The following is an 18,540-nucleotide window of genomic DNA, read 5'->3' on the forward strand; positions in this document are numbered from 1 at the left end:
TTCAATTTATGTTTTTAAAGATGTGTCTGCTGTTTGTTGCTTCATATGTTTAAGCCGTTCAGACAAACCTAAGTGAGTGTTATGCTGGTTTATTTTTGTGTGAATGGCTCTGTACCATCGCAAGATCACTCGACTCTTGAGTCTCTGACTGCTGGAGTTAAAAGAGTATCATCCGTTTGCCACATACTAAGTGGCCCCAGCGGCCAGCGGCCATCAGTCAGCCAGCAAAATGGATGTTGACAGTTTGATACATCCCCGGTCGCATCACAGGTACAAATGGATGCTTCTGCTGTAAAAAAAAAAGAGAAGCAAGAAATGGATGCTTCTCTTTTCCTTGTCTGTATTTCTGTAGCTCGTCTATTTCATTTCGAGAACACGACATGGACATTCGCCAAACCTCCAGGTGCACACAGTGGCATCTGCACCCATGGTGGTGGCCACACACCTGTTCATCTACTTTTTCCTAATCTCTGTACCTATCTATTAATTACGTTTGCCCATTTAGATCCAATCACCCTCTCTCTCTCTCTTTCCATTTGTACCATTCCTTTCCCGTCGCCGGCGACATCTCCGTCTCCGGTAAACAACCCGCTGCCGCATCCACCTTCCCACCTGCCCTCCCTCTTCGCTCTGCCCACACCCTAGGCGCTAGTGTTTTCCCCTTGGCGAACAACCAGCGGGCAACAGAAGCGCCGCTACCCGGGTGCTCGCGCCTCAGATCCAGCAATCCGCCTGCCGTCACGGTGGCCATGGACGACATCCAGGGCCTCCTGGCCCGCGACTTCGGCCTCCGCCTTCAGGGGAAGGCCGCGCCCATGTCGGCCGCTCGCTCAACCGCGCCCATGTCGTCCCGGGCTCCTCCGCCCCCGCCCCCGCCGCCACAGAGAGCTCTGTCCCGGGCTTCTCCGCGGAGAGCTCCCGTCCCGGTGATTTTGTGCTGTGATTTTTTATTTTGATTTTTGGTGTACCATGTGATTTTTTATTTTGAATCCATCGTGTGTCATGATTTTGTGTTGTGATTTTGGAGTACCATCGTGTATCATGTGATTTTGGAGTACCATCATGTACGGTGTGATTTTTGAATCTTTGTGGTTTCTTATTTAAATGTTCGTGATATGATATTTGAGTACCATCATGTACCCATGGTACATGACGAGGTACTAGTTATTTATGAATGTTTGTGTTCTAATTTTGTCCCGATACATGATGTAATTTATCGTTGATGAGGTACTTGTTAATTGTATCTGTGATGTACCTTCACGTACTCATCATATACTTTCATGTACTCGTTGAGATACTCACAAATTGTTAAGGTAAATGTAATGTATCATACGGTGTACCCGTATCATAAATTCATGTACAGGAGATATTTAAAAACTGTTAAGGTACAATACATATATCATAATGTACTAAATATGTACTTAAAAATATGTCATGTACCATAATATACTTAAAAGTGGGAGAGAGAAAGGAAAAGAGAAGAGCAAAGGTTGTCAGTGGCTAGACTGTTAAGTCCCTCTAATTTAGCGGGAAAGAGAGAAAGAATGGGAGAAAAAGCCAAACTTGTGGCTAGCACCGCACCGTGGGTGCAAATGCGACAAAGGGCACCGCCTCCGTGTTAACGGACGTTCGGCCTCGTGTTCCTGCAAGATTTTTCTTTTTTGTTATTCGGAAGAACCTGCAAGCGGGATAGATGATCGCACAGACTAGAAAGAAAAACGCCTCCCGGAACAGAAATACGCCACTCTTCCAGAAAACATAAACTCCCACCAGCTGCTGCCCCACCTTGTCAGCGACGGCGATTCGAACTGGCGCCTCCCGTGGCGACGTGGCGCGCTCCGAGCCTCTCCAGCTACTCACCCCCATCCCCGGCTCCCCGCTTCCCCCTCCTACCCCCGCAACTTCAAGTTCGGCAGCAACGGCACCGCACACGCGTGGGCAGCCCCGTAAATTCCAACCCCCTTCCCCTCACAAAGGCGCGCCTCGGCCCTCGGCCTGCCCCGCTGCTCCGACCAGAGCACCAGCACTCTCCGGCTCTGCTTCGCGCCATGGCGATGCGGCTCTTCTCGTCCTCCCCGCCACCCCCGCTCCTCTCGGGCCCTAACACGACAGCGCTCTTCTCCATCCGCCTTCGCCGCGCGCGGCCGCTCGTCTCAGCCGCGGCGGCGGGGGGACCCGAGCGGGACGGGGGTAGGTACGACGCGGAGGCGGTAGGCGTGGGGCCGTTCGACAGGAGGATGGAGGAGATTGCGAAGAAGGTTCCGCTCTTCGAGCCGGCGATGGGCGAGCCCCCCGCCGCGGCTGACCGCCCGCTGCCCATCAACCTCGAGCTTTGGCTCCACCGGGCCAAGGTGCATACCAGGAAGTACGAGTTCACTGACGCCGAGAAACTGCTTGACAAGGTGCGCACGTAAAGAACTGGGGACATTACGCAGTGGAATTTGATAAGCATGCATATCCAAAAAAAAGAAGAAACGTCCATCTTAGTGAAACAACAAGAGATAATGAAGTCGCATAGTGTGATTATCAGTTTTTTAGTTGTTTATACATCAGTATTGAGTAGTTTAGTTGATCTAACTGAGGATCTGACGATCTGTTTCTGATCCAGTGTATGTTGTACTGGCCTGAAGATGGGCGCCCATATGTCGCACTTGGGAAGCTATATAGTAAACAGTCGAGGTTTGACAAAGCTAGAGCAGTTTACGAAAAGGGTTGCCAAGCCACACAAGGCGAAAATCCTTACATTTGGCAGGTAATTAATTTGTTGTGATTTAATGAGTAAGAAATACCACGTTGTACTTTGTTTTTTATGAACATCAATGAGTGACTAATAGCTGTTCATAGAAGTTGCTGAGACTAGAGTACACCGAGAGCTCCTCCAAGGGATCAAGGCAGGGTCAATTTTGCCTTATTTACAGACACTATTGATGTCAAAACATAATTTCTTGAATTGGTTTTACGAACTAATTAGAAGTTGAAGAAAGTCATCTGATACTTACGAATGTTAATTCTGCATGTACCTGGATGGAATCATCTTTGGCATTGTCCAGAATGTGCATGTTGTATGCGCCTAGAAATTCATTCAGCGAATGACAAAGTCCAATAAAGCATGCAGAAGTCATTGTTGTCATTTTACATTGAATTACAGTGCTGGGCAGTGCTAGAAAGCAGGGGCGGAAATCCTCGGAGAGCACGGGAGCTATTTGATGCTGCTACTGTGGCTGATGCAAAGCACATTGCAGCCTGGCATGGCTGGGCAATTTTAGAAATCAAGCAAGGAAACATAAAAAAGGCTCGAAACCTACTTGCAAAAGGTCTGAAATGTTGTGGAGGAAATGAGTACATTTACCAGACTCTTGCTTTACTTGAAGCAAGAGCAGAGCGATTTGAACAAGCACGAACGCTATTCCAACAAGCTACTCAATGCAATCCAAAAAGTTGTGCAAGTTGGCTAGTAAGTATTTGCTTTACAGTTACCTATTTACTACATAAATTGCAGGGCTGTATTTTTGTAGAAATTATGAACTTATATATGGCAACTTTCTAGTAGTCCTGGGCTCAGGTAGAAATGCGGGCAGAAAATAATGTCATGGCCAGGAAGCTCTTTGAGGTAATACTTTACTTTCCGTCTCAAGTTAACCATACATTTCATTCACGTTTTTGCTGATCTAGTTCTCATCCATTTCCTTGAGTTCATGTGTCTTAAGAGGTTCTTATCTTAAGATGTAGTGTAAAGTAGCAAAGTAGAAAGGATCAAAGGAATTCCACTAGAGATGGAATTGCTGTGGATTCAGATTATTTGTTGGGAGTTATCTGGTTGTTTTTAGAACTTAGAAAATCTGCTCCACTTAACTAGCATCATTGTAATGGTGAGATTCAGTTGTTCAACTATAACGACTGCTAGGGTCATAATGTAATGCTCTCGGTTCACGTCTATATGTGATGACTCTGCATATTAATTATGACATTCCTTCAAAAAAAATATCAAAATTCATTGCAGAATATAACGTCAGTTTTCCTGTGCAGAAAGCTGTCCAGGCTAGCCCTAAGAACAGATTTTCGTGGCATGTCTGGGCACTCTTTGAGGCCAATCAAGGCAACACTGACAAAGCAAGGAAATTACTTAAGATTGGCCATGCTGTGAATCCTAGGGACCCTGTAATTCTTCAGTCACTTGCACTGCTGGAATACAACTGTTCATCTCCAAATGTTGCCCGTGTATTATTTAGAAAAGCATCTCAGATTGATCCAAAGCACCAACCAGTTTGGATAGTAAGATTTTTCTGCACTTAACTTTTCTGTTAATCTGATCATTTCAGTTCCATGTGCTTTTTTAATTCCATTTACAGTCTGCTTGTAAGCTTGTTTTAGTTTTTCTACTGGATGTTCTGCCTGGTGATACAATTTTCAGTTTCTGCGTTGATTTGGTGTAGTACCTCTGGCACTATGGATGCAATTTGGGAGTGTCCTAGCTAGTTGTTTGTCATTGTGTACAATCCAATGATTTAGGGAATGGAAACTTCAGGGAATATCCAGTGGATCCATTGAGTTTATAATATTTTTTTGTGCTTTTGTTATTAGTTGTGCATTGTGCTCTATATCCTTTTACAATCTGGAGTTTAGACTATTTAGCCGGTGTCCTTAAAGACCTCCAGTGATATATTTCGAGTTTCTCTAGAGTTTAATTTTTGGGTGCGATTAGATATATTTTTAGGGTGTGGTTCAAAGTCGCCTGTTTTTTAAGAAATGGGTCTTAAATATCAGTCGAAGTTTCAGAGCCGTTGAATTAAGATCTGAGGGTCATCCTTATTCGCTCATCTCCTACTTGCTATCGTTGGATTAAGATCCGATGCCTAACATGTCGATTGATCTCTAACTAAAAAACAGGCGACTTACAATAGCAAAACCGATATTTTTAATACTTAACTTTCACTATAGGAGGTCTTGAGTGTTCTCTTCTTTGTTTTTAGAAAGAGTATACAAGCAGGAGGATAAACCAACACATACCATACTCGCACCACAACATGCACACATGCCTAACCTCCCCTACCGGTCGGAATATATTGAAAGCTTCACCGGTTCTACTTGATGTGGGCACACACTACCCCACTTAACGCGTAACTCAAGTTAAAATCCGTCAGTATGTCCACATTGAAGTAAACCGATTTGATATAAAAGATACTCCCTCCGTCCTGAATTAACTGACATGGATTTGTATAAGAATCTATACAAATCCGTGTCAGTTAATTTGGGACGGAGGGAGTACTTGGTCGGATATTTCTTTAAAACTTAGGAATGAAAATATATGATTAAAGTACCAGTTTGCTGATATAAAAGAAAATTAGAACATATGTATCTGCCTTGGCCTTGCTGTTTGATGCTAAGTGCCATGGTTGTCGCTTATGGACTCTTTTTTTTTGTCAAATTATATTTGAAACTTAGCATTTCATGTTATAGGCTTGGGGGTGGATGGAGTGGAAAGAAGGAAATGAGAGAACTGCACGATCCCTCTATCAAAGAGCCTTGTCGGTTAATTCAACAAATGAATGTGCTGCTCGTTGTCTTCAGGTAAATAATGTCCCTCAAACAATATCCTATACTTGGTTAAAGTGCTAGTTATAGTCTTGCATCGTCTCGTATTCCATTCACTACTATACAATTCCATTTGATGAATTAGTCTCTCATGGTTTTTCAAGGTGAACGCTTGTATGTGTGAAGCATCTGGCCATCTGCTTTACTATAGTTCTACACACTTAAGCAGATAAAACTTCCTCTTTACCCATGATTTGAACTACTCAAGTTGGCATTCATTCTAGTAACTGGAAAATTATAATGTCACCACTATAAGTATCAGCCTATTAGGTACCGCTATTTCATTTGCTATCTTGTAGCATAAATTATGTACCTTACTTTATAGGCTTGGGGAGTCCTAGAGCAGCGTGCTGGTAACTACACCGCTGCCAGAAGATTGTTGAGGTCTTCATTGAACATAAATTCTCAGAGTGAGGTGACATGGCTGACATGGGCGGCATTAGAGGAGGAACAGGGGGATCCAGTTCGAGCTGAAGAAATACGGGACCTTTATTTTCAGCAGGTTAGTACTTGCAACCTATGGAGTAACTTAAAGTTTGTGCCTGCATCTCCATGAACAACACAGTAGCAGCCTAGCAGGCTAGCAGCAGTTGTTGGTCTTCACATTGTCGCTGATAATGCAACTGATCATTAACCATCCTGACAGCGTATCGAGGTTGTGGATGATGCCTCCTGGGTGATGGGCTTCCTCGACATCATTGATCCGGCTCTAGATAGTGTGAAGAAGCTCCTAAACATAGACCAAACTTTCGGGCCAGGCAGGCAAGACAATGTGAGAAGCGCGACAGACCAAGGTAGAACCACCACGAGGACCTCTGCAGCTGGAGAGCTCTCTGGAGGTTCCACAGCTGAAGGTTCAAGTACTCCCGACCTCAACGGCGTTGACGACAGCCAAGCTGTTGGAAACACTCGGGAGGCAGAGAACGACTTTGATGTGGACAGCTTCATCAGGAGGAGGCTGGCCGTAGACCCGGCAGAGCTAGATGCGTTGCTCGAGGGCTCTGATCCGAGGAGAGTTGTCTCTGAGAGGAGAACGCGGCGGCTGACCAGGAAACCTCTCCCTCTTCTCCCCGTTCCTTAGTTCTTTGTTCTTCCAGTGAAGCATGGAGCGGTTGCCATTTCCAGCGTGCATCGATCACTAACAGGTACTGTGACCTGCGAGATACAGTAGTAAGTAGGACGTGTATTTCTGTGTATATCTGTACGAATAAGAACGGCGATGTTGTTATTAGCATTCCGCTGCTCATTGTTAGGTGTAACCATGTATGTATTTCTTTCAGATGCTGATACGAGAAGTAGTGTAGTTGTGTATAGAGCGCCCAGCATTAGTCAATTGTATTTGCAGTATAGTTACAGCATCTGTTAAGCATTATGGGGAAACAGTCTGCAAATTGCCATTTCGCCTAGAGGAGAATTAACTTTAAGCTATTCATCAGAGAATCTTTTATACTTATACCACAAGTGGGGTGTGTAGTTCATGGAACTGAACTTAGGACAAGAAATTCAAAATGTAGACTACAAGATTCGAGCATCGTCATACTGAAGCAACAAATAAAGGCTGCCTATGGCATTGATCAAGTTAGAGAATCTCAGAGCAAATTTGTTAGACATGTTGCTACGGAGGAAAAGAAAGAAATTGGTGTACATAAGAAAAAGATGAGACATGACTAATGTGATAATATCCTAGTCTGGGTACAACAGAGACGATACTGTCAAATGGAAAGCAGAAACTAGAGCAGAACTCTTTAACAGTTAAATAATCTAATATGTAATTCCTGTCTCCGTGTAGTAAACTCACAAGCTTAGCAAAAACAGTATAGCATGCAGTTGAAGCCTTGAAGCACAGTCCCTAAAACACCGGTCTGCCCCAGCACACACCCGGTGGCGGTGGCGTATGCTGCCCCTGGAAATGCGGCGGATGTTGCGCCCCCATAGGAGGTGGTAGTTGCTGCAGTGTCGGAGGTGCCGACGGGCCGATGCAGCCCCAGTGAGGCGGTGGCGGCCGCTGCTGCAGCACAGGAGGTGGTAGCCAGTGCGGCGGTGGAGGAGGTGGCCAGCACCAAGGCGCTTGCCGTGGCAGCAGCTCCGGGGGCGCGCCCCAGAACGGTGCCGGATACGACGGCGGTGCCGTTGGCGAGCGCCAGCATGATGGCGGTCCTGCAGGCTGAAGATGCTGCGTGTACGTCGGCGCTCCCGTGCACGACGGCGGTGGCGCCATGGGCAACGGCAAGCCCCAGCACAGGTGCGGAGGAGGCGGCGTCACCTGCGGCGAGCCGAAGCCTGATGGTGGTCCACTCCAGCGCGGCGTCGAGCCAAAGCCCGGTGGTGCGGAGGGTATCGGCGCCAACGTAGGGGTAGGGCGGCTCCAGCACGGCGCCGCGGACGAGCCGAAGCCTGGTGGCGGGGAGCACGGCGACGAAGGCGCCAGAGTCTCCTGGCGCGGGGGCGATAGCGGCGGGGGTGGAGGAGTCGGGGATCGCATCGACAGCGGTGGAGGCGACGGTGGCGGCAACCACATCTCTTCGTCTTCCTTGACCTCCTCCTTCACCTTGTTGGCGCAGCAGGACGAAGCGACGCGCTGGTAGGCAGACCTGCGCGTCCGCTTGGACCGCGCGCGCCGCACCGCCAGCGCGAGGACACGGTCGGCGGGCGGGGGCGTGGGTTGCACCTGCTCCGGCGGGTCCCCGGAGGCAGCGAAGGCGGCCACGCAGCCGACGGGACATTCCTCCCAGCCGATCGCATCAATGTCGGCCTTCGCCTCCGCGGCGAGGATGACTGCGGCGGAGGGCGGGGCCGCATGCGGCGCGCAGTGCAGCGTGGAGCGGCGCGGCGGCTCCAAGTCGACCTGCCCCACCAAAAGGCCCATGATGTGTCCTCCTGCTCCCTCGCAACAATAAACATCAAGTCGCGCCAACAGCATAGCGGAAGCAAAAGGGAGAGAACAAATTGAAGGTAAATTGAACGAAAGGACGGAAGGAAACCTTGTGGTGATGGTGGAGCCTGACGAAGCCATGCATGGAAATGATCTGCAAGCGAAGCGGCCATATCAGACTCAGAGTCGCACGTACGGAACGAGCCCATCGCATAGGAAGAGTGCAGATTCAGTTTTAAAAAATGGAAGAGGAACAGATTAAGTCCAAAATATGGAAGAAGAACAGATTAAGAACACTTGCAGGGGAAATCGGAGATCAAGGGGAAAGTTGGGGCGTATGCAAACAACAAACAGAGGACGGAGAGGGATTTGGTTAAGCACGAACGTGGTTGAGGTGGTCTATGGTGACGCGGGTGCCCCAGGGGTCGACGAAGAACCGGTGGTACTTCTCCAGCGTCAGTGGCCCTCCATGGATCTCCGTCGTTTGCCGTCGTCTCCCTCTCCCCATGGCTTCTTCGCTCTCCACCCACACGCGCCTCCCCTCTCCTCCTTCCGCTGTTCTCTTCTCTCTCCGGTGCCCACCTCTCGGCTCCGAACGCCGGTGTCTTTCTTTTGGGATGGCCAACCTGACGACTGGCCCCGCAGAGCAGATGAAGGAATTGATGCCGTTGGTGCGGCCGTGCCGGGCCCACGCACCCCTGCAGGCTTCCCTTTCGCCCGAACAAGCAGACAAACAAACAAGGCGTGATCGACCCCCAACAAGATCATCCGAACAACGTGCAGAAAATTGCACAAACCATTCACCTTTGCGAAGCTTGTTGCGCAAAACACCCACTGTTCATACGTCTAATCCATTGCACATAAGTTCTAATCCCAGTTTCAGCGTGATAAACACGTTTCTAACAGATGGGGCCCACCCGTCCGTGCCAACATCGCGTCTCGGCCTTGCCAACGTGGATTGGGTCGGGCCCAAGAGTACCTCGGGGCGGTGAGCCACGGCACGGGCGCGTCGGGCGGACGGCGCGGCACGACGCGGGCGAGCATGCTTCGCGGCGCAGGCGCACGGGCGGCGCGGCGGTGCGTCATGGCGCGGCTCAGGCACGCGGGCAGACGGGCGGCTTGCGGCACAGCACGGCACGGCTCAGGTGTGGGCGGCGTGGTAGGGCGCGGGTTACACGCGGACGAATGGGCTGCGTCATCGATTACGTCGTCCGCGCCCAGCTCTGTCATCGCCCTCTGCGGCTTTTTGGGAATCCGGCGGCGGCGGTCCTTTGTCTGCGTGGCAGCATCAGTGCCGGCGGCCACCCTGTACTCGGCGAGGTGAAACAAGCTCCAGCTCTGGCCGTCAAGAGGAGCCGTCGTCCCGGACGCCGGCGGAGGCGCGCACCTCGTCCGTCTGCATCACGGGAGCATCCAGCGTGACCGCGCTGCCCGTCCGCCCGTGTTGAACTGCAACGCAACGCCGCGCCGCTCCGAAGTCCTCTTCGGCCCGACCCAATCCTCGCTGGCAAGGCCGAGACGCCACGTTGGCACTGACAGGTGGGCCCACCGGTCAGAAACGTGTTTATCGCACTGAAACTGAGATTAGGACTTGTGTGCAACGGATTAGACAAATAGTAGGTGTTCTGTGCAAAAAGTATAAATAATAGATGTTTTGCCCAAGAAGTCTCACAATAATAATGAGTGGTTTCTGCGATTTCCTCGAAGAACGTTTGAGCCTACCTTTTGCAGTCTTGCAGACCCAGGCCAAGACTCCAAAGCGACGATGAGTCTTTGATCCATTCGCCTCGGCTTCGATGGAAGTGAAGTTTGGTCAGGTCCGCTGCAGGTCCAGTTGTTACTTTATGAATGGCCGAAAGACACCAAATAGGCCAAATACGGCGAAGCGAACGCGACATGCTCTATCACTGTATCACACATCACGTGTAGGGGTGTTGATCGCAAGCCACGAATGGCGTCCCACCGAGTCGTTCCAACGGATAAAGAGGGAATAGCAAGGGTGTGTTTGGACAGTGATCAATGTTTATCTATCAAATTTTTAGTCAATTGAGTGTTTATTTGAATAATAGTAAAAAAATGACAAGCCAATTCTCCACTACCAATTTTAACGGGAATGCCTACGTCTAAGTCGACTGAGAAACTCGATGCTGCATGTGTGTGTACATTTTTTTTCTTTGACCACCATTTATGTGTGAAAATAAAAACTAAAGATAAATCATCCAACTCCTCTGCATGCATGGATTTTGGTTCTTCATATAAGGTGGAAAACCACAGTGGCACCCCCATGGAAAATTACAGCTGAGACAATTTTAAAAATTACAGGCTAGGTGCAATTTTAAAAATTACAGGTGAAGTTTTAAAATGTCGGCATACATAGAGAGCAAAAGAGTGGTTCCGGTAAAAAATAAATTGTTAGGGACCTATCACCTAGAAATTTGCATAATTTTTGCGTGCAATTGTTAAATTTGCGCATAAATTTCACTTGGAATTTTTAAATTGCCCACAAAACTCCACTTGCAATTTTAAAATTGTACCTAAAATTTCACGTGCAATTTTTAAAATCTACTCACTCCGTCCCATGTTAAGTGACTTTCTATTACATGTGTATCTAGACGCTTTTTAAGCACAGTACACTCATATTTGGGCAAATTTGAGTGACTTAATATTGGACGGAGGGAGTAATAGTTATTCTTTTTGTTGCCTTTTGCCTTCCTCCCTTTTTAAGGAAATTATGGTGTAACTGTAAAATTACAGTTGCAATCCCATGCGGCGGAGAAAATTGCAGTTGCAATTGGAAAAATATACGGGTGCGGTTGTAAATACTACAGTTGCAACGTCCATCCAACTCGAAAAATTATAGTTAGTGCACATGTATGATTTGTGCAAATGTGAAACTCAGATTGTGCAATTCGAAATAAACATAGAGGCTTAGAGAAACAGACAACCATTTGTGATAAAGTCGATCGGATAAACTAAACAAATAAAATAGGGGCCATATTATGTGCATTACTAATTAGTTGCATATGAAAAAAGAAAAAAGAGACAACAAAAAATAATTAAAACAAGGAAAAGTAATAAAAAAATTAAAAATGAACGAAGTTATAAATAAGGAACAAAAATAAAAATAAAATAAAAAACAAAACAAAAAAGTCAACATGTAGGAGATTCAAACCTCAAACCTCGTATTGGCAGGAGGCAATGCTAACCACTGAACCAACTAGTATTCTTCGTCAACATACAATGGTTTACTATTCTATCCCTGCTTATCTCCATCGACCCAGAAATTGCAATTCTCAGGCGACTGAGAGTTAGCAAATCCGAATTTTAATTTATTTTTCTTATCAATTTTGACCTACTTATGGTTGAGATACAACTAGTTTAGATCAAATGTACAAACATTCAAGTGGTTTAATCAGAACAACCAGACCAGATCAAGGTAGCCCGTAGCCCTTCCTGAAACTGCAAGTTACTACCTCCGCTGAACTGACCGGGGCCATCATGATTCAGAACAACTTAAACCGGCAGTAAAAGAATACAGGATTAGCAGATCTGCAGATGCAAGAAAATAAATCGCCCAAATGCTCGAAACAAACTCCGAACGGCGTTAATTAAACAGGCATACAGTTTTGATCATTAGGGAAATCAGAAATTCAGTTCAGCACTTGGGTGTACTGCAGCTAGATAGTGAACGAAACTACGGAGTACAGATCAATCGACAGAGGCAATGCCGCCGCTGAGCCTGCAGACGAAGGGTGAGGGCGAGAAAGCCGTTGGTGGCATAGAAGCGGCGGCGCGAGCCAAACCTCACTTATGCGCCGGTAGACGAATCCTCGACCTCGAGGGACGGGCGCGTGAGCAGCTCCCCCATGCTCTTCTTCTTCCTCCTAACCGCTTCCTTTCCCTGGCCCGTCGACGCCCACTTCCTCTTCCCTGCCACGGCCGGCGCCGCGGGAGGCAGGGGCGATGTGAGCGTGCTCGGAGGGGAGACGCGCTGGACGGCGCCGGAGCCCGGGAGGACGGTCGCGAGGGGCACGGGGGAAGGGGCGGAGACGGAGAGGAGGGAGCCGATGGGGCACTCGCGCCAGCCGAGGTCGGCGATGTCGCGTTTGACGTCCTCCGTGGAGAGCGCGGCCGCCGAGGGCGCCGCCGCGCTAGGCGGTGGCGCGACGGCGTTGATGCTGACGGTGGAGCGGCGCGGGCGCAGGAGCTCGACCGAGTTGAGCGCGTCGAGGATGACCGGCTGCGGTCAATAATAGATGAATGGGGGAAGCAAGCGCCAGGATCATGCATTAGCTTTCCTCTCAGCGATGGGGTCTGTATACAGGAACGGAGAATGGGGCTTTGGGGGCAAGGGGTACCTTGTTGGAGTGGTGGAACTTGATGAAGCCGTGCATGAAGACGATCTGCGAGGCGACAAGGAGTTAGAGCAGACATGCGCGTGGAGAGAGACACAGAGAAGGGGTGCCGAGTTGCCGACCTGGTTGAGGAGGTCTATGGTAAGGCCTTTGCCGCTGCGGCTGCCGAAGAAGAAGACGTAGTCCTCCAGCGTAAGCCGCCGCCGCCGCTGATCCATCGGCACCTTCCCCATCGCCGCTCTCTTTCTCTCTCTCTCTCTCCCCTCTCCTCTTGCTGTGTGCCGTGGATGGGGATCGAAGAGGAGAGGAACAGCACCCAACTTTGCGTGTTAGCTAGCCGGCGGTGGCAGCTTTTTTTTCCTACCTACAGTGTCGTACTGTCGTCTCCCGCCCGCTCGGCGAGAGCGGGTTGCCGGGTTTAGCACCGTGCGCCCTGCGGACTACCCACATAGTATCTGGCACGTGAAGCGATCTGCGAGTCATTCTAGCATTTCTAACAATTTTTATGCATCACATGACTATTTCAATTTGCTAAAATTTGGAAAGAACGAAACCGTCGGACCTTCGAGGAGAAGCTGCTCTGGCAGCACCATTAACTATGGATGGTGGCATTTTGTTTTTTCGGTGGCCCGACGCAAAAGAAATAAACCATTTTCCCATGAAATTTTGTAAATCGGTATTGTATTCTCGCATCTATGTTTCGGATATTTTTTGTGTAAATATATACCGAGCTCCAAAGCTCGGGAGCCAAAAGCAACATCTCATTATATCAGCGCAATATAAAATTCCATTCCAAGATGAGACTTATTGTCGATCTTCATACATTGATCTGCACACTGTGGACTTGATAATCAGGACATTATGCAAACTGTGTTGCCAGTGGCCAGGAGAAGGCCAGAGAGAATAACACCTAGCAGATTGGAGGATGTCTAGCAGTACATCGGGACATAAATAGAACGGAGACAGCTCACTACGGATAAGTAGGAACAACATTTTATCATTAACATCATGTAATAATGTACAATCTACATCAATACGTTTCGGGAAGGTGACAAACCAAAACTGGAGAAAATTTGGTTCAAAATCTTGCTAGCGATCCCAACCGGATGGTCGCTTTCTCTCTCTCCGTTGATCCCTCGAGCTGCAATACATGGAAATTTTGACCAGCGATTAGCAACCCGAATACAGAACATTGCAAAATACTGGCAACAGATCTACAAGTTGGATAAAATGATCATGCATCCACATAACAGCATACCTTTCAGGGGTTGTGTTCGTATTTTCATTAGTGTTTCCTGCAGGTCTGGATGTGGAGACAAAGGAGGGTGCCGGTGGTGCTGGCCGTGCTGCGCCTGCATCTCCTCCTATGGTGCCACCAGAGACAAAACCACGAAGTGCCGGTCTTACAAACTGAGCAGCCCTCAAAGGCGCACTGTTGCTCGGCATACTCGAAGCCGCTGAGACAAAGCTACTCTTAAAATTTTGCATCATTCCTGTCTTCAACGCGTTTACAGTTGCCGACCTTGGAGCAGGTACTTGTGGCCCCGATTCAGTACTGTAGCCTATGCCAAGGCCGAAATCAACTCCACGTATGCCACGCCCGCGTCCACGTGCACCCCCACCACCACCACCGCTGCTGCCACCGCCGCCTCCACCACCTTTACCTTTGCCACCTTTCTTCCCACCTGATCAGCACAATAAATTGTTAGTATAATCAGTTTACAACAGGATGCATCTAGATCACTTGATGTGTAACTAAATAAAAAGGATTAACCTTTTCTAGAGTCACGGTTTGCTCTGAATCTCCCATCCTAAAATTCAAATGATAGTCATGTTAGAAAAGGGTCTGTATTCATGCTAGAGCGACTAGTTACGCTGAATGCGCATTTGCTGCAAATGTGCAATTTTGCAATGCTATGTGTTCAGCTATAATTCCATGCGAGTTTGCGATATAATGCAAGACAGAACGCGAAATATTCACCACTAAACTGCCAGGAACCTACCTTCATTGCCAGATCCATAAGTTCATTGGGCACATCTTGACCAGCAGCAATCAAACTATGAACCAGTTCACCTGCAAATCGGGTTTCTTTCTGCGTAATCAGAGTATATGCAGTGCCATCTTTATCACCAGCGCGGCCAGTTCTTCCAATGCGATGAATATGCATATCCATTTCTTTTGCAATGTCAAAGTTCACAACTGTTTTAATTGACTTTATGTCCAGACCACGTGCGGCAACATCAGTTGCAACAAGAACATGGTAAGTCCCAGATTTGAAATTCTGTAGTGTCTCCATGCGAGATGCCTGATCCTTGTCACCATGAAGTGCTGCAACTTTGAATCCTCTCTGATTCAACTGGTTCTCAATCTCATCGACTCTAGCCTTCTTAGCTGCAAACACAAGAACGTCTCCATCATCAATCATCCCGGGCATTTTCTCGATAAGCCATGGCATCTTCTCAGCATCGGAAGGGAGTACATTCACAACTTGTTTGATGTCTTCATTAGCACTGCCAACTTGACCAACTGTAACTCTAATAGGGTCGCTCAAAATTTCTCTAGCCAAGCGTTCCACTTTGTATGGCATCGTTGCAGAGAAAAGCAAGGTTTGTCGGTCTGGTCTAATTTGACCTACGATGGATCGTATCTGTGGCTCAAAACCAAGATCAAACATGCGATCAGCTTCATCAAGAACTAGATAAGTTGCCCTAAACATCTTCAATGCCTTCATCTTAAGCAAGTCTATTAGTCTCCCTGGGGTAGCAACAACTATTTCACAGCCTGCTTTCAGTTCTTTAAACTGATCAAATTTGGAAACACCACCATATACAGCAGCAACTTGAAGGTTGTAAGGCTTAGCAAACTTCTTAGCTTCGAGGTATATCTGATGTGCTAATTCTCTTGTCGGAGCACATATCACTCCTATTGGACCTTCTTCTTTCTCAAGCTCAGGCTGATCCATAATGTGAACAATCATAGGGAGCACAAATGCTGCAGTTTTGCCTGAACCGGTTTTCGCAATACCAATGATATCTCTCCCTGAAAGTACGATAGGTAAAGCCTGGCACTGAATTGTTGTCGGTTTTTCATAGCCCTGCTTGGCAATAGCATTCATTAACGGAACAGGAAACCCACAATCCGCAAAGTTTTTAACTGGCCTTGGCACATCAAAGCCTGAAACCCGAATTGCCAAACTTTTCATATAATCAGCCACCTCTTCAGCATTCATCCCTACAAGAGACAAGGAGGTACTCAATACATGTTGACTCCTAGGATAAATAACGAGAAAAAAGAACCTGTAGAAGTTATAAGCAATTTGGTTCATGCTAGTTGTTACCACGCCAAACATGAGAAAATACTTGCAGGGGTCCAGTTGCATAGGCTTTGTAACATAAAGAAACTTCATTACACTGATTCTTTAGGAAAAGACAGAAGACGAAGAAAATACAATATGCACAACTGAAAATATTCCACTTTCGTATAGACACTAGCAATTAAAGTAAGTTCTGTCTTAGTGTGCTGGAATAGGGAAATCACTAGTATGGGCCTTTGACTGCTTCCTCGTGGAGGGTAACTCAGGACTAGTGATACTAAACCCTCCAGCAACTGTTCCCTTTGAATGCACTATAACAAAATACTGTAAAGAGATAGTGTTAAGTGTTAAGGAAGCATATAGGATGCTAAAAATATGTCCAGCAGATTCTCTACTTGGACACAACACCTTTGTGCATGGGCCACTAGCTCATCAAATGCAACCTTGTTAGTGCAGAATAAGCTCATTCATAAAAAAGAATATTCACAAAAAAGATATATCTCGGTTCTGTATATATTCAGATAAATAAGCCAGAACAATGTGGAAATTAGGGTAGACAAGATTTATGTCCATTTGGAACACTGGCAAGGGCCTCCACAAGACAAAGGTGGAGGAAAAGCTTCAGCCCAAGGATACTGAAGTAAATGCTAGAGCTTAATTAACAAACCTAATGGATCACACCAAAAATATCCGGCACAAAATGTTGAAAAATGAGTCATGGCTTTCAAATAATTATTATGTATTGAAACCGTTTCAGGTGCATGAGCGCCATAACTGTAAGGTGATGATGACCAGGTGCCTGCCATCTCAAAATAACAGACTTGGAGGTATCTATCCTAATAGCCGACAACCAAACAATAAGCATGCCATAAAAAATAAAAATAGTGATCCAAGAGCTGAGTAAGGCATCATTTCCATTACAAAACAATGGGACATTAAGCTTTAACATACAATCAAAATAGCTTATGCATAGTTCATGACTTAATATACTGAAGCTAGACCTATCGTCAGACTTTATACTATGAGATCAAACTGAGATTTAACAGTCAACGAAATGATTAATCAAATTGGTATCACAAGTTAAATATGGGAGCCAAGTGCTTCACCTGAAATGGACGGCTTCTCCTCGTAGAAATCCTTGTTGAACGACTCGTATTCGATAGTCGAATGGTCCAGGGGAGGTATGGGTTCTATCTTCCTCTTGTCCACAACTATGGGGTTGTCGTCCGAGTCATACTCCATCATGCCGGCGTCCACGGCCTTGGCGGCAGCGTATACCTCCTCGTCGGAATTATACCCGGCGTTCATAACGTCGGCGGCAAGCGCGAGCCCGGCATCCTTCTTGGCCCTCAGGAAGCTCTCCATTGGGTCGTCATCCTCGTCAGAGTCCCCGAGGCGGAGGGCCTCGGGCTTGGGCGGCGGGGGCGGGGCGCGAATCTCCTCCTGGATCTCCGCCATGAAGGCGTCAAGCGGGTCGATCTCTTCATCCTCCGCCTTGCCTCCCTCCGCGGCATCCGAGGGGGCGGCGGCGTCGTCGGAGAAGGCGATGTCGTCGAGGTCATCCTCAGCGGGGACGTAGAGACGCGGGGCGGGCTGGGAGCGCTCGAAGCTGTAGGACGTGGGGCGCGGGATGCTGAAGCCCTCAAGCCTCGTTCGCTTCGACATGACTGGCCGGCGGGCAGCGAGGAGGTAGCGAGCGAGCGAGCGGGCTAGGGTTTGCGAAACGGCGAGGAAGACGATGGCCGCGGAGAGTACTGGCGCCGCTTGGCTGGGTCGGGGGTTGGAGTGGGCCGTGGCGGGTCAAGGTCGGTCGCTGCAGTGGGCCGTCATTTGATGGAGCCGGCTCGTGATAAACGGAGAGCGTCTTGGGCCGGGCCGACTCGCCAGTTTAAGTTGCCTTGTTTGGCAGCCTCGTGTCATGAAATCCAGGACCGGCTCCTGCCACGAACCATAAAAGTGGACACGGTCGGTCACGCGTGATGTGATCTCTGGAATGCTGCATGTGCATCACTACCTTCCAAAAAAAAGCAGAGTACCACTTTAAGTCAAACCAAGAAAAAGCTGCATCACATGTGATGATATAAAATCTCGAGTTCTTGACATCAAACGTCCTGCCAAATAATCACCGTCGTATAGTAGCTATTAAAAAGAATCCAATGTTCTGAGAAAGGAACATCATTGAACATCATAGTTAGTCAGGCATGGCAGCATTAAAGTTGATCAAAGGTACAACAGCTGGCTATTATAAGTCCTAGAATGCATGGACGCATGGACAGTGTCTTAATACAAGGAATGAATTGTATCCTCCACTAAACTACCTATTTCCGTCCCGAAATAAGTGCGGAATCAAACAAAAGACACCCCTATGAGAATTCAAACCGGTCATCCTGCTAACTCAGTGCATCAG

The 18,540-nt window shown here is 47.7% G+C and overlaps 4 protein-coding genes across 4 annotated transcripts; 1 reads left to right on the forward strand and 3 right to left on the reverse strand.

Annotated features, from left to right (window-relative positions):
• Nucleotides 1-1,944: 1,944 nt before the first annotated feature.
• LOC100824259 (protein high chlorophyll fluorescent 107) lies at nucleotides 1,945-6,983 on the forward strand. The gene is made up of 8 exons (XM_003561646.4): nucleotides 1,945-2,402; nucleotides 2,609-2,752; nucleotides 3,149-3,454; nucleotides 3,551-3,610; nucleotides 4,027-4,272; nucleotides 5,458-5,568; nucleotides 5,918-6,094; nucleotides 6,239-6,983. The coding sequence occupies exons 1-8, from the start codon at nucleotides 2,049-2,051 to the stop codon at nucleotides 6,671-6,673; spliced, it is 1,833 nt and encodes a 610-aa protein (XP_003561694.1). The 5' UTR covers nucleotides 1,945-2,048; the 3' UTR covers nucleotides 6,674-6,983.
• Nucleotides 6,910-9,206, reverse strand: LOC100824563 (extensin). The gene is made up of 3 exons (XM_024458956.1): nucleotides 8,850-9,206; nucleotides 8,574-8,751; nucleotides 6,910-8,469 (listed from the first exon to the last, which is right to left on the reverse strand). The coding sequence occupies exons 1-3, from the start codon at nucleotides 8,970-8,972 to the stop codon at nucleotides 7,442-7,444; spliced, it is 1,329 nt and encodes a 442-aa protein (XP_024314724.1). The 5' UTR covers nucleotides 8,973-9,206; the 3' UTR covers nucleotides 6,910-7,441.
• A 3,066-nt stretch (nucleotides 9,207-12,272) lies between these two features.
• On the reverse strand, nucleotides 12,273-13,233 carry LOC100824874. Its single transcript, XM_003561648.4, has 3 exons — nucleotides 12,942-13,233; nucleotides 12,823-12,867; nucleotides 12,273-12,704 (listed from the first exon to the last, which is right to left on the reverse strand). The coding sequence occupies exons 1-3, from the start codon at nucleotides 13,050-13,052 to the stop codon at nucleotides 12,273-12,275; spliced, it is 588 nt and encodes a 195-aa protein (XP_003561696.1). The 5' UTR covers nucleotides 13,053-13,233.
• Nucleotides 13,234-13,586: 353 nt separating this feature from the next.
• On the reverse strand, nucleotides 13,587-17,798 carry LOC100831375 (DEAD-box ATP-dependent RNA helicase 24). Its single transcript, XM_003558025.4, has 5 exons — nucleotides 17,240-17,798; nucleotides 14,823-16,051; nucleotides 14,594-14,630; nucleotides 14,078-14,504; nucleotides 13,587-13,960 (listed from the first exon to the last, which is right to left on the reverse strand). Exons 1-5 carry the CDS (start codon nucleotides 17,796-17,798, stop codon nucleotides 13,909-13,911), a joined length of 2,304 nt encoding a protein of 767 aa, XP_003558073.1. The 3' UTR covers nucleotides 13,587-13,908.
• Between the last annotated feature and the right edge of the window lie 742 nt (nucleotides 17,799-18,540).

Source organism: Brachypodium distachyon, chromosome 1 (assembly GCF_000005505.3).
Source record: "Brachypodium distachyon strain Bd21 chromosome 1, Brachypodium_distachyon_v3.0, whole genome shotgun sequence".
Taxonomy (NCBI): domain Eukaryota; kingdom Viridiplantae; phylum Streptophyta; class Magnoliopsida; order Poales; family Poaceae; genus Brachypodium; species Brachypodium distachyon.

What these genes read in the sequence shown, in the direction of transcription:
- LOC100824259 (XM_003561646.4), top strand. Translation starts at nt 2,049, where the DNA reads ATGGCGATGCGGCTCTTCTCGTCCTCCCCGCCACCCCCGCTCCTCTCG. An exon ending in CCGAGAAACTGCTTGACAAG is followed by an intron (nt 2,403 to 2,608) that starts GTGCGCACGTAA and finishes TTTCTGATCCAG; the next exon opens with TGTATGTTGTACTGGCCTGA. An exon ending in AAAATCCTTACATTTGGCAG is followed by an intron (nt 2,753 to 3,148) that starts GTAATTAATTTG and finishes ATTGAATTACAG; the next exon opens with TGCTGGGCAGTGCTAGAAAG.
- LOC100824563 (XM_024458956.1), bottom strand. Translation starts at nt 8,972, where the DNA reads ATGGGGAGAGGGAGACGACGGCAAACGACGGAGATCCATGGAGGGCCA. An exon ending in CCATAGACCACCTCAACCAC is followed by an intron (nt 8,752 to 8,849) that starts GTTCGTGCTTAA and finishes AAGTGTTCTTAA; the next exon opens with TCTGTTCTTCTTCCATATTT. An exon ending in GGCTCCACCATCACCACAAG is followed by an intron (nt 8,470 to 8,573) that starts GTTTCCTTCCGT and finishes GCGAGGGAGCAG; the next exon opens with GAGGACACATCATGGGCCTT.
- LOC100824874 (XM_003561648.4), bottom strand. Translation starts at nt 13,052, where the DNA reads ATGGGGAAGGTGCCGATGGATCAGCGGCGGCGGCGGCTTACGCTGGAG. An exon ending in CCATAGACCTCCTCAACCAG is followed by an intron (nt 12,868 to 12,941) that starts GTCGGCAACTCG and finishes GTCGCCTCGCAG; the next exon opens with ATCGTCTTCATGCACGGCTT. An exon ending in AGTTCCACCACTCCAACAAG is followed by an intron (nt 12,705 to 12,822) that starts GTACCCCTTGCC and finishes TATTGACCGCAG; the next exon opens with CCGGTCATCCTCGACGCGCT.
- LOC100831375 (XM_003558025.4), bottom strand. Translation starts at nt 17,798, where the DNA reads ATGTCGAAGCGAACGAGGCTTGAGGGCTTCAGCATCCCGCGCCCCACG. An exon ending in GGAGAAGCCGTCCATTTCAG is followed by an intron (nt 16,052 to 17,239) that starts GTGAAGCACTTG and finishes TGTCTCTTGTAG; the next exon opens with GGATGAATGCTGAAGAGGTG. An exon ending in TTATGGATCTGGCAATGAAG is followed by an intron (nt 14,631 to 14,822) that starts GTAGGTTCCTGG and finishes TTTGAATTTTAG; the next exon opens with GATGGGAGATTCAGAGCAAA.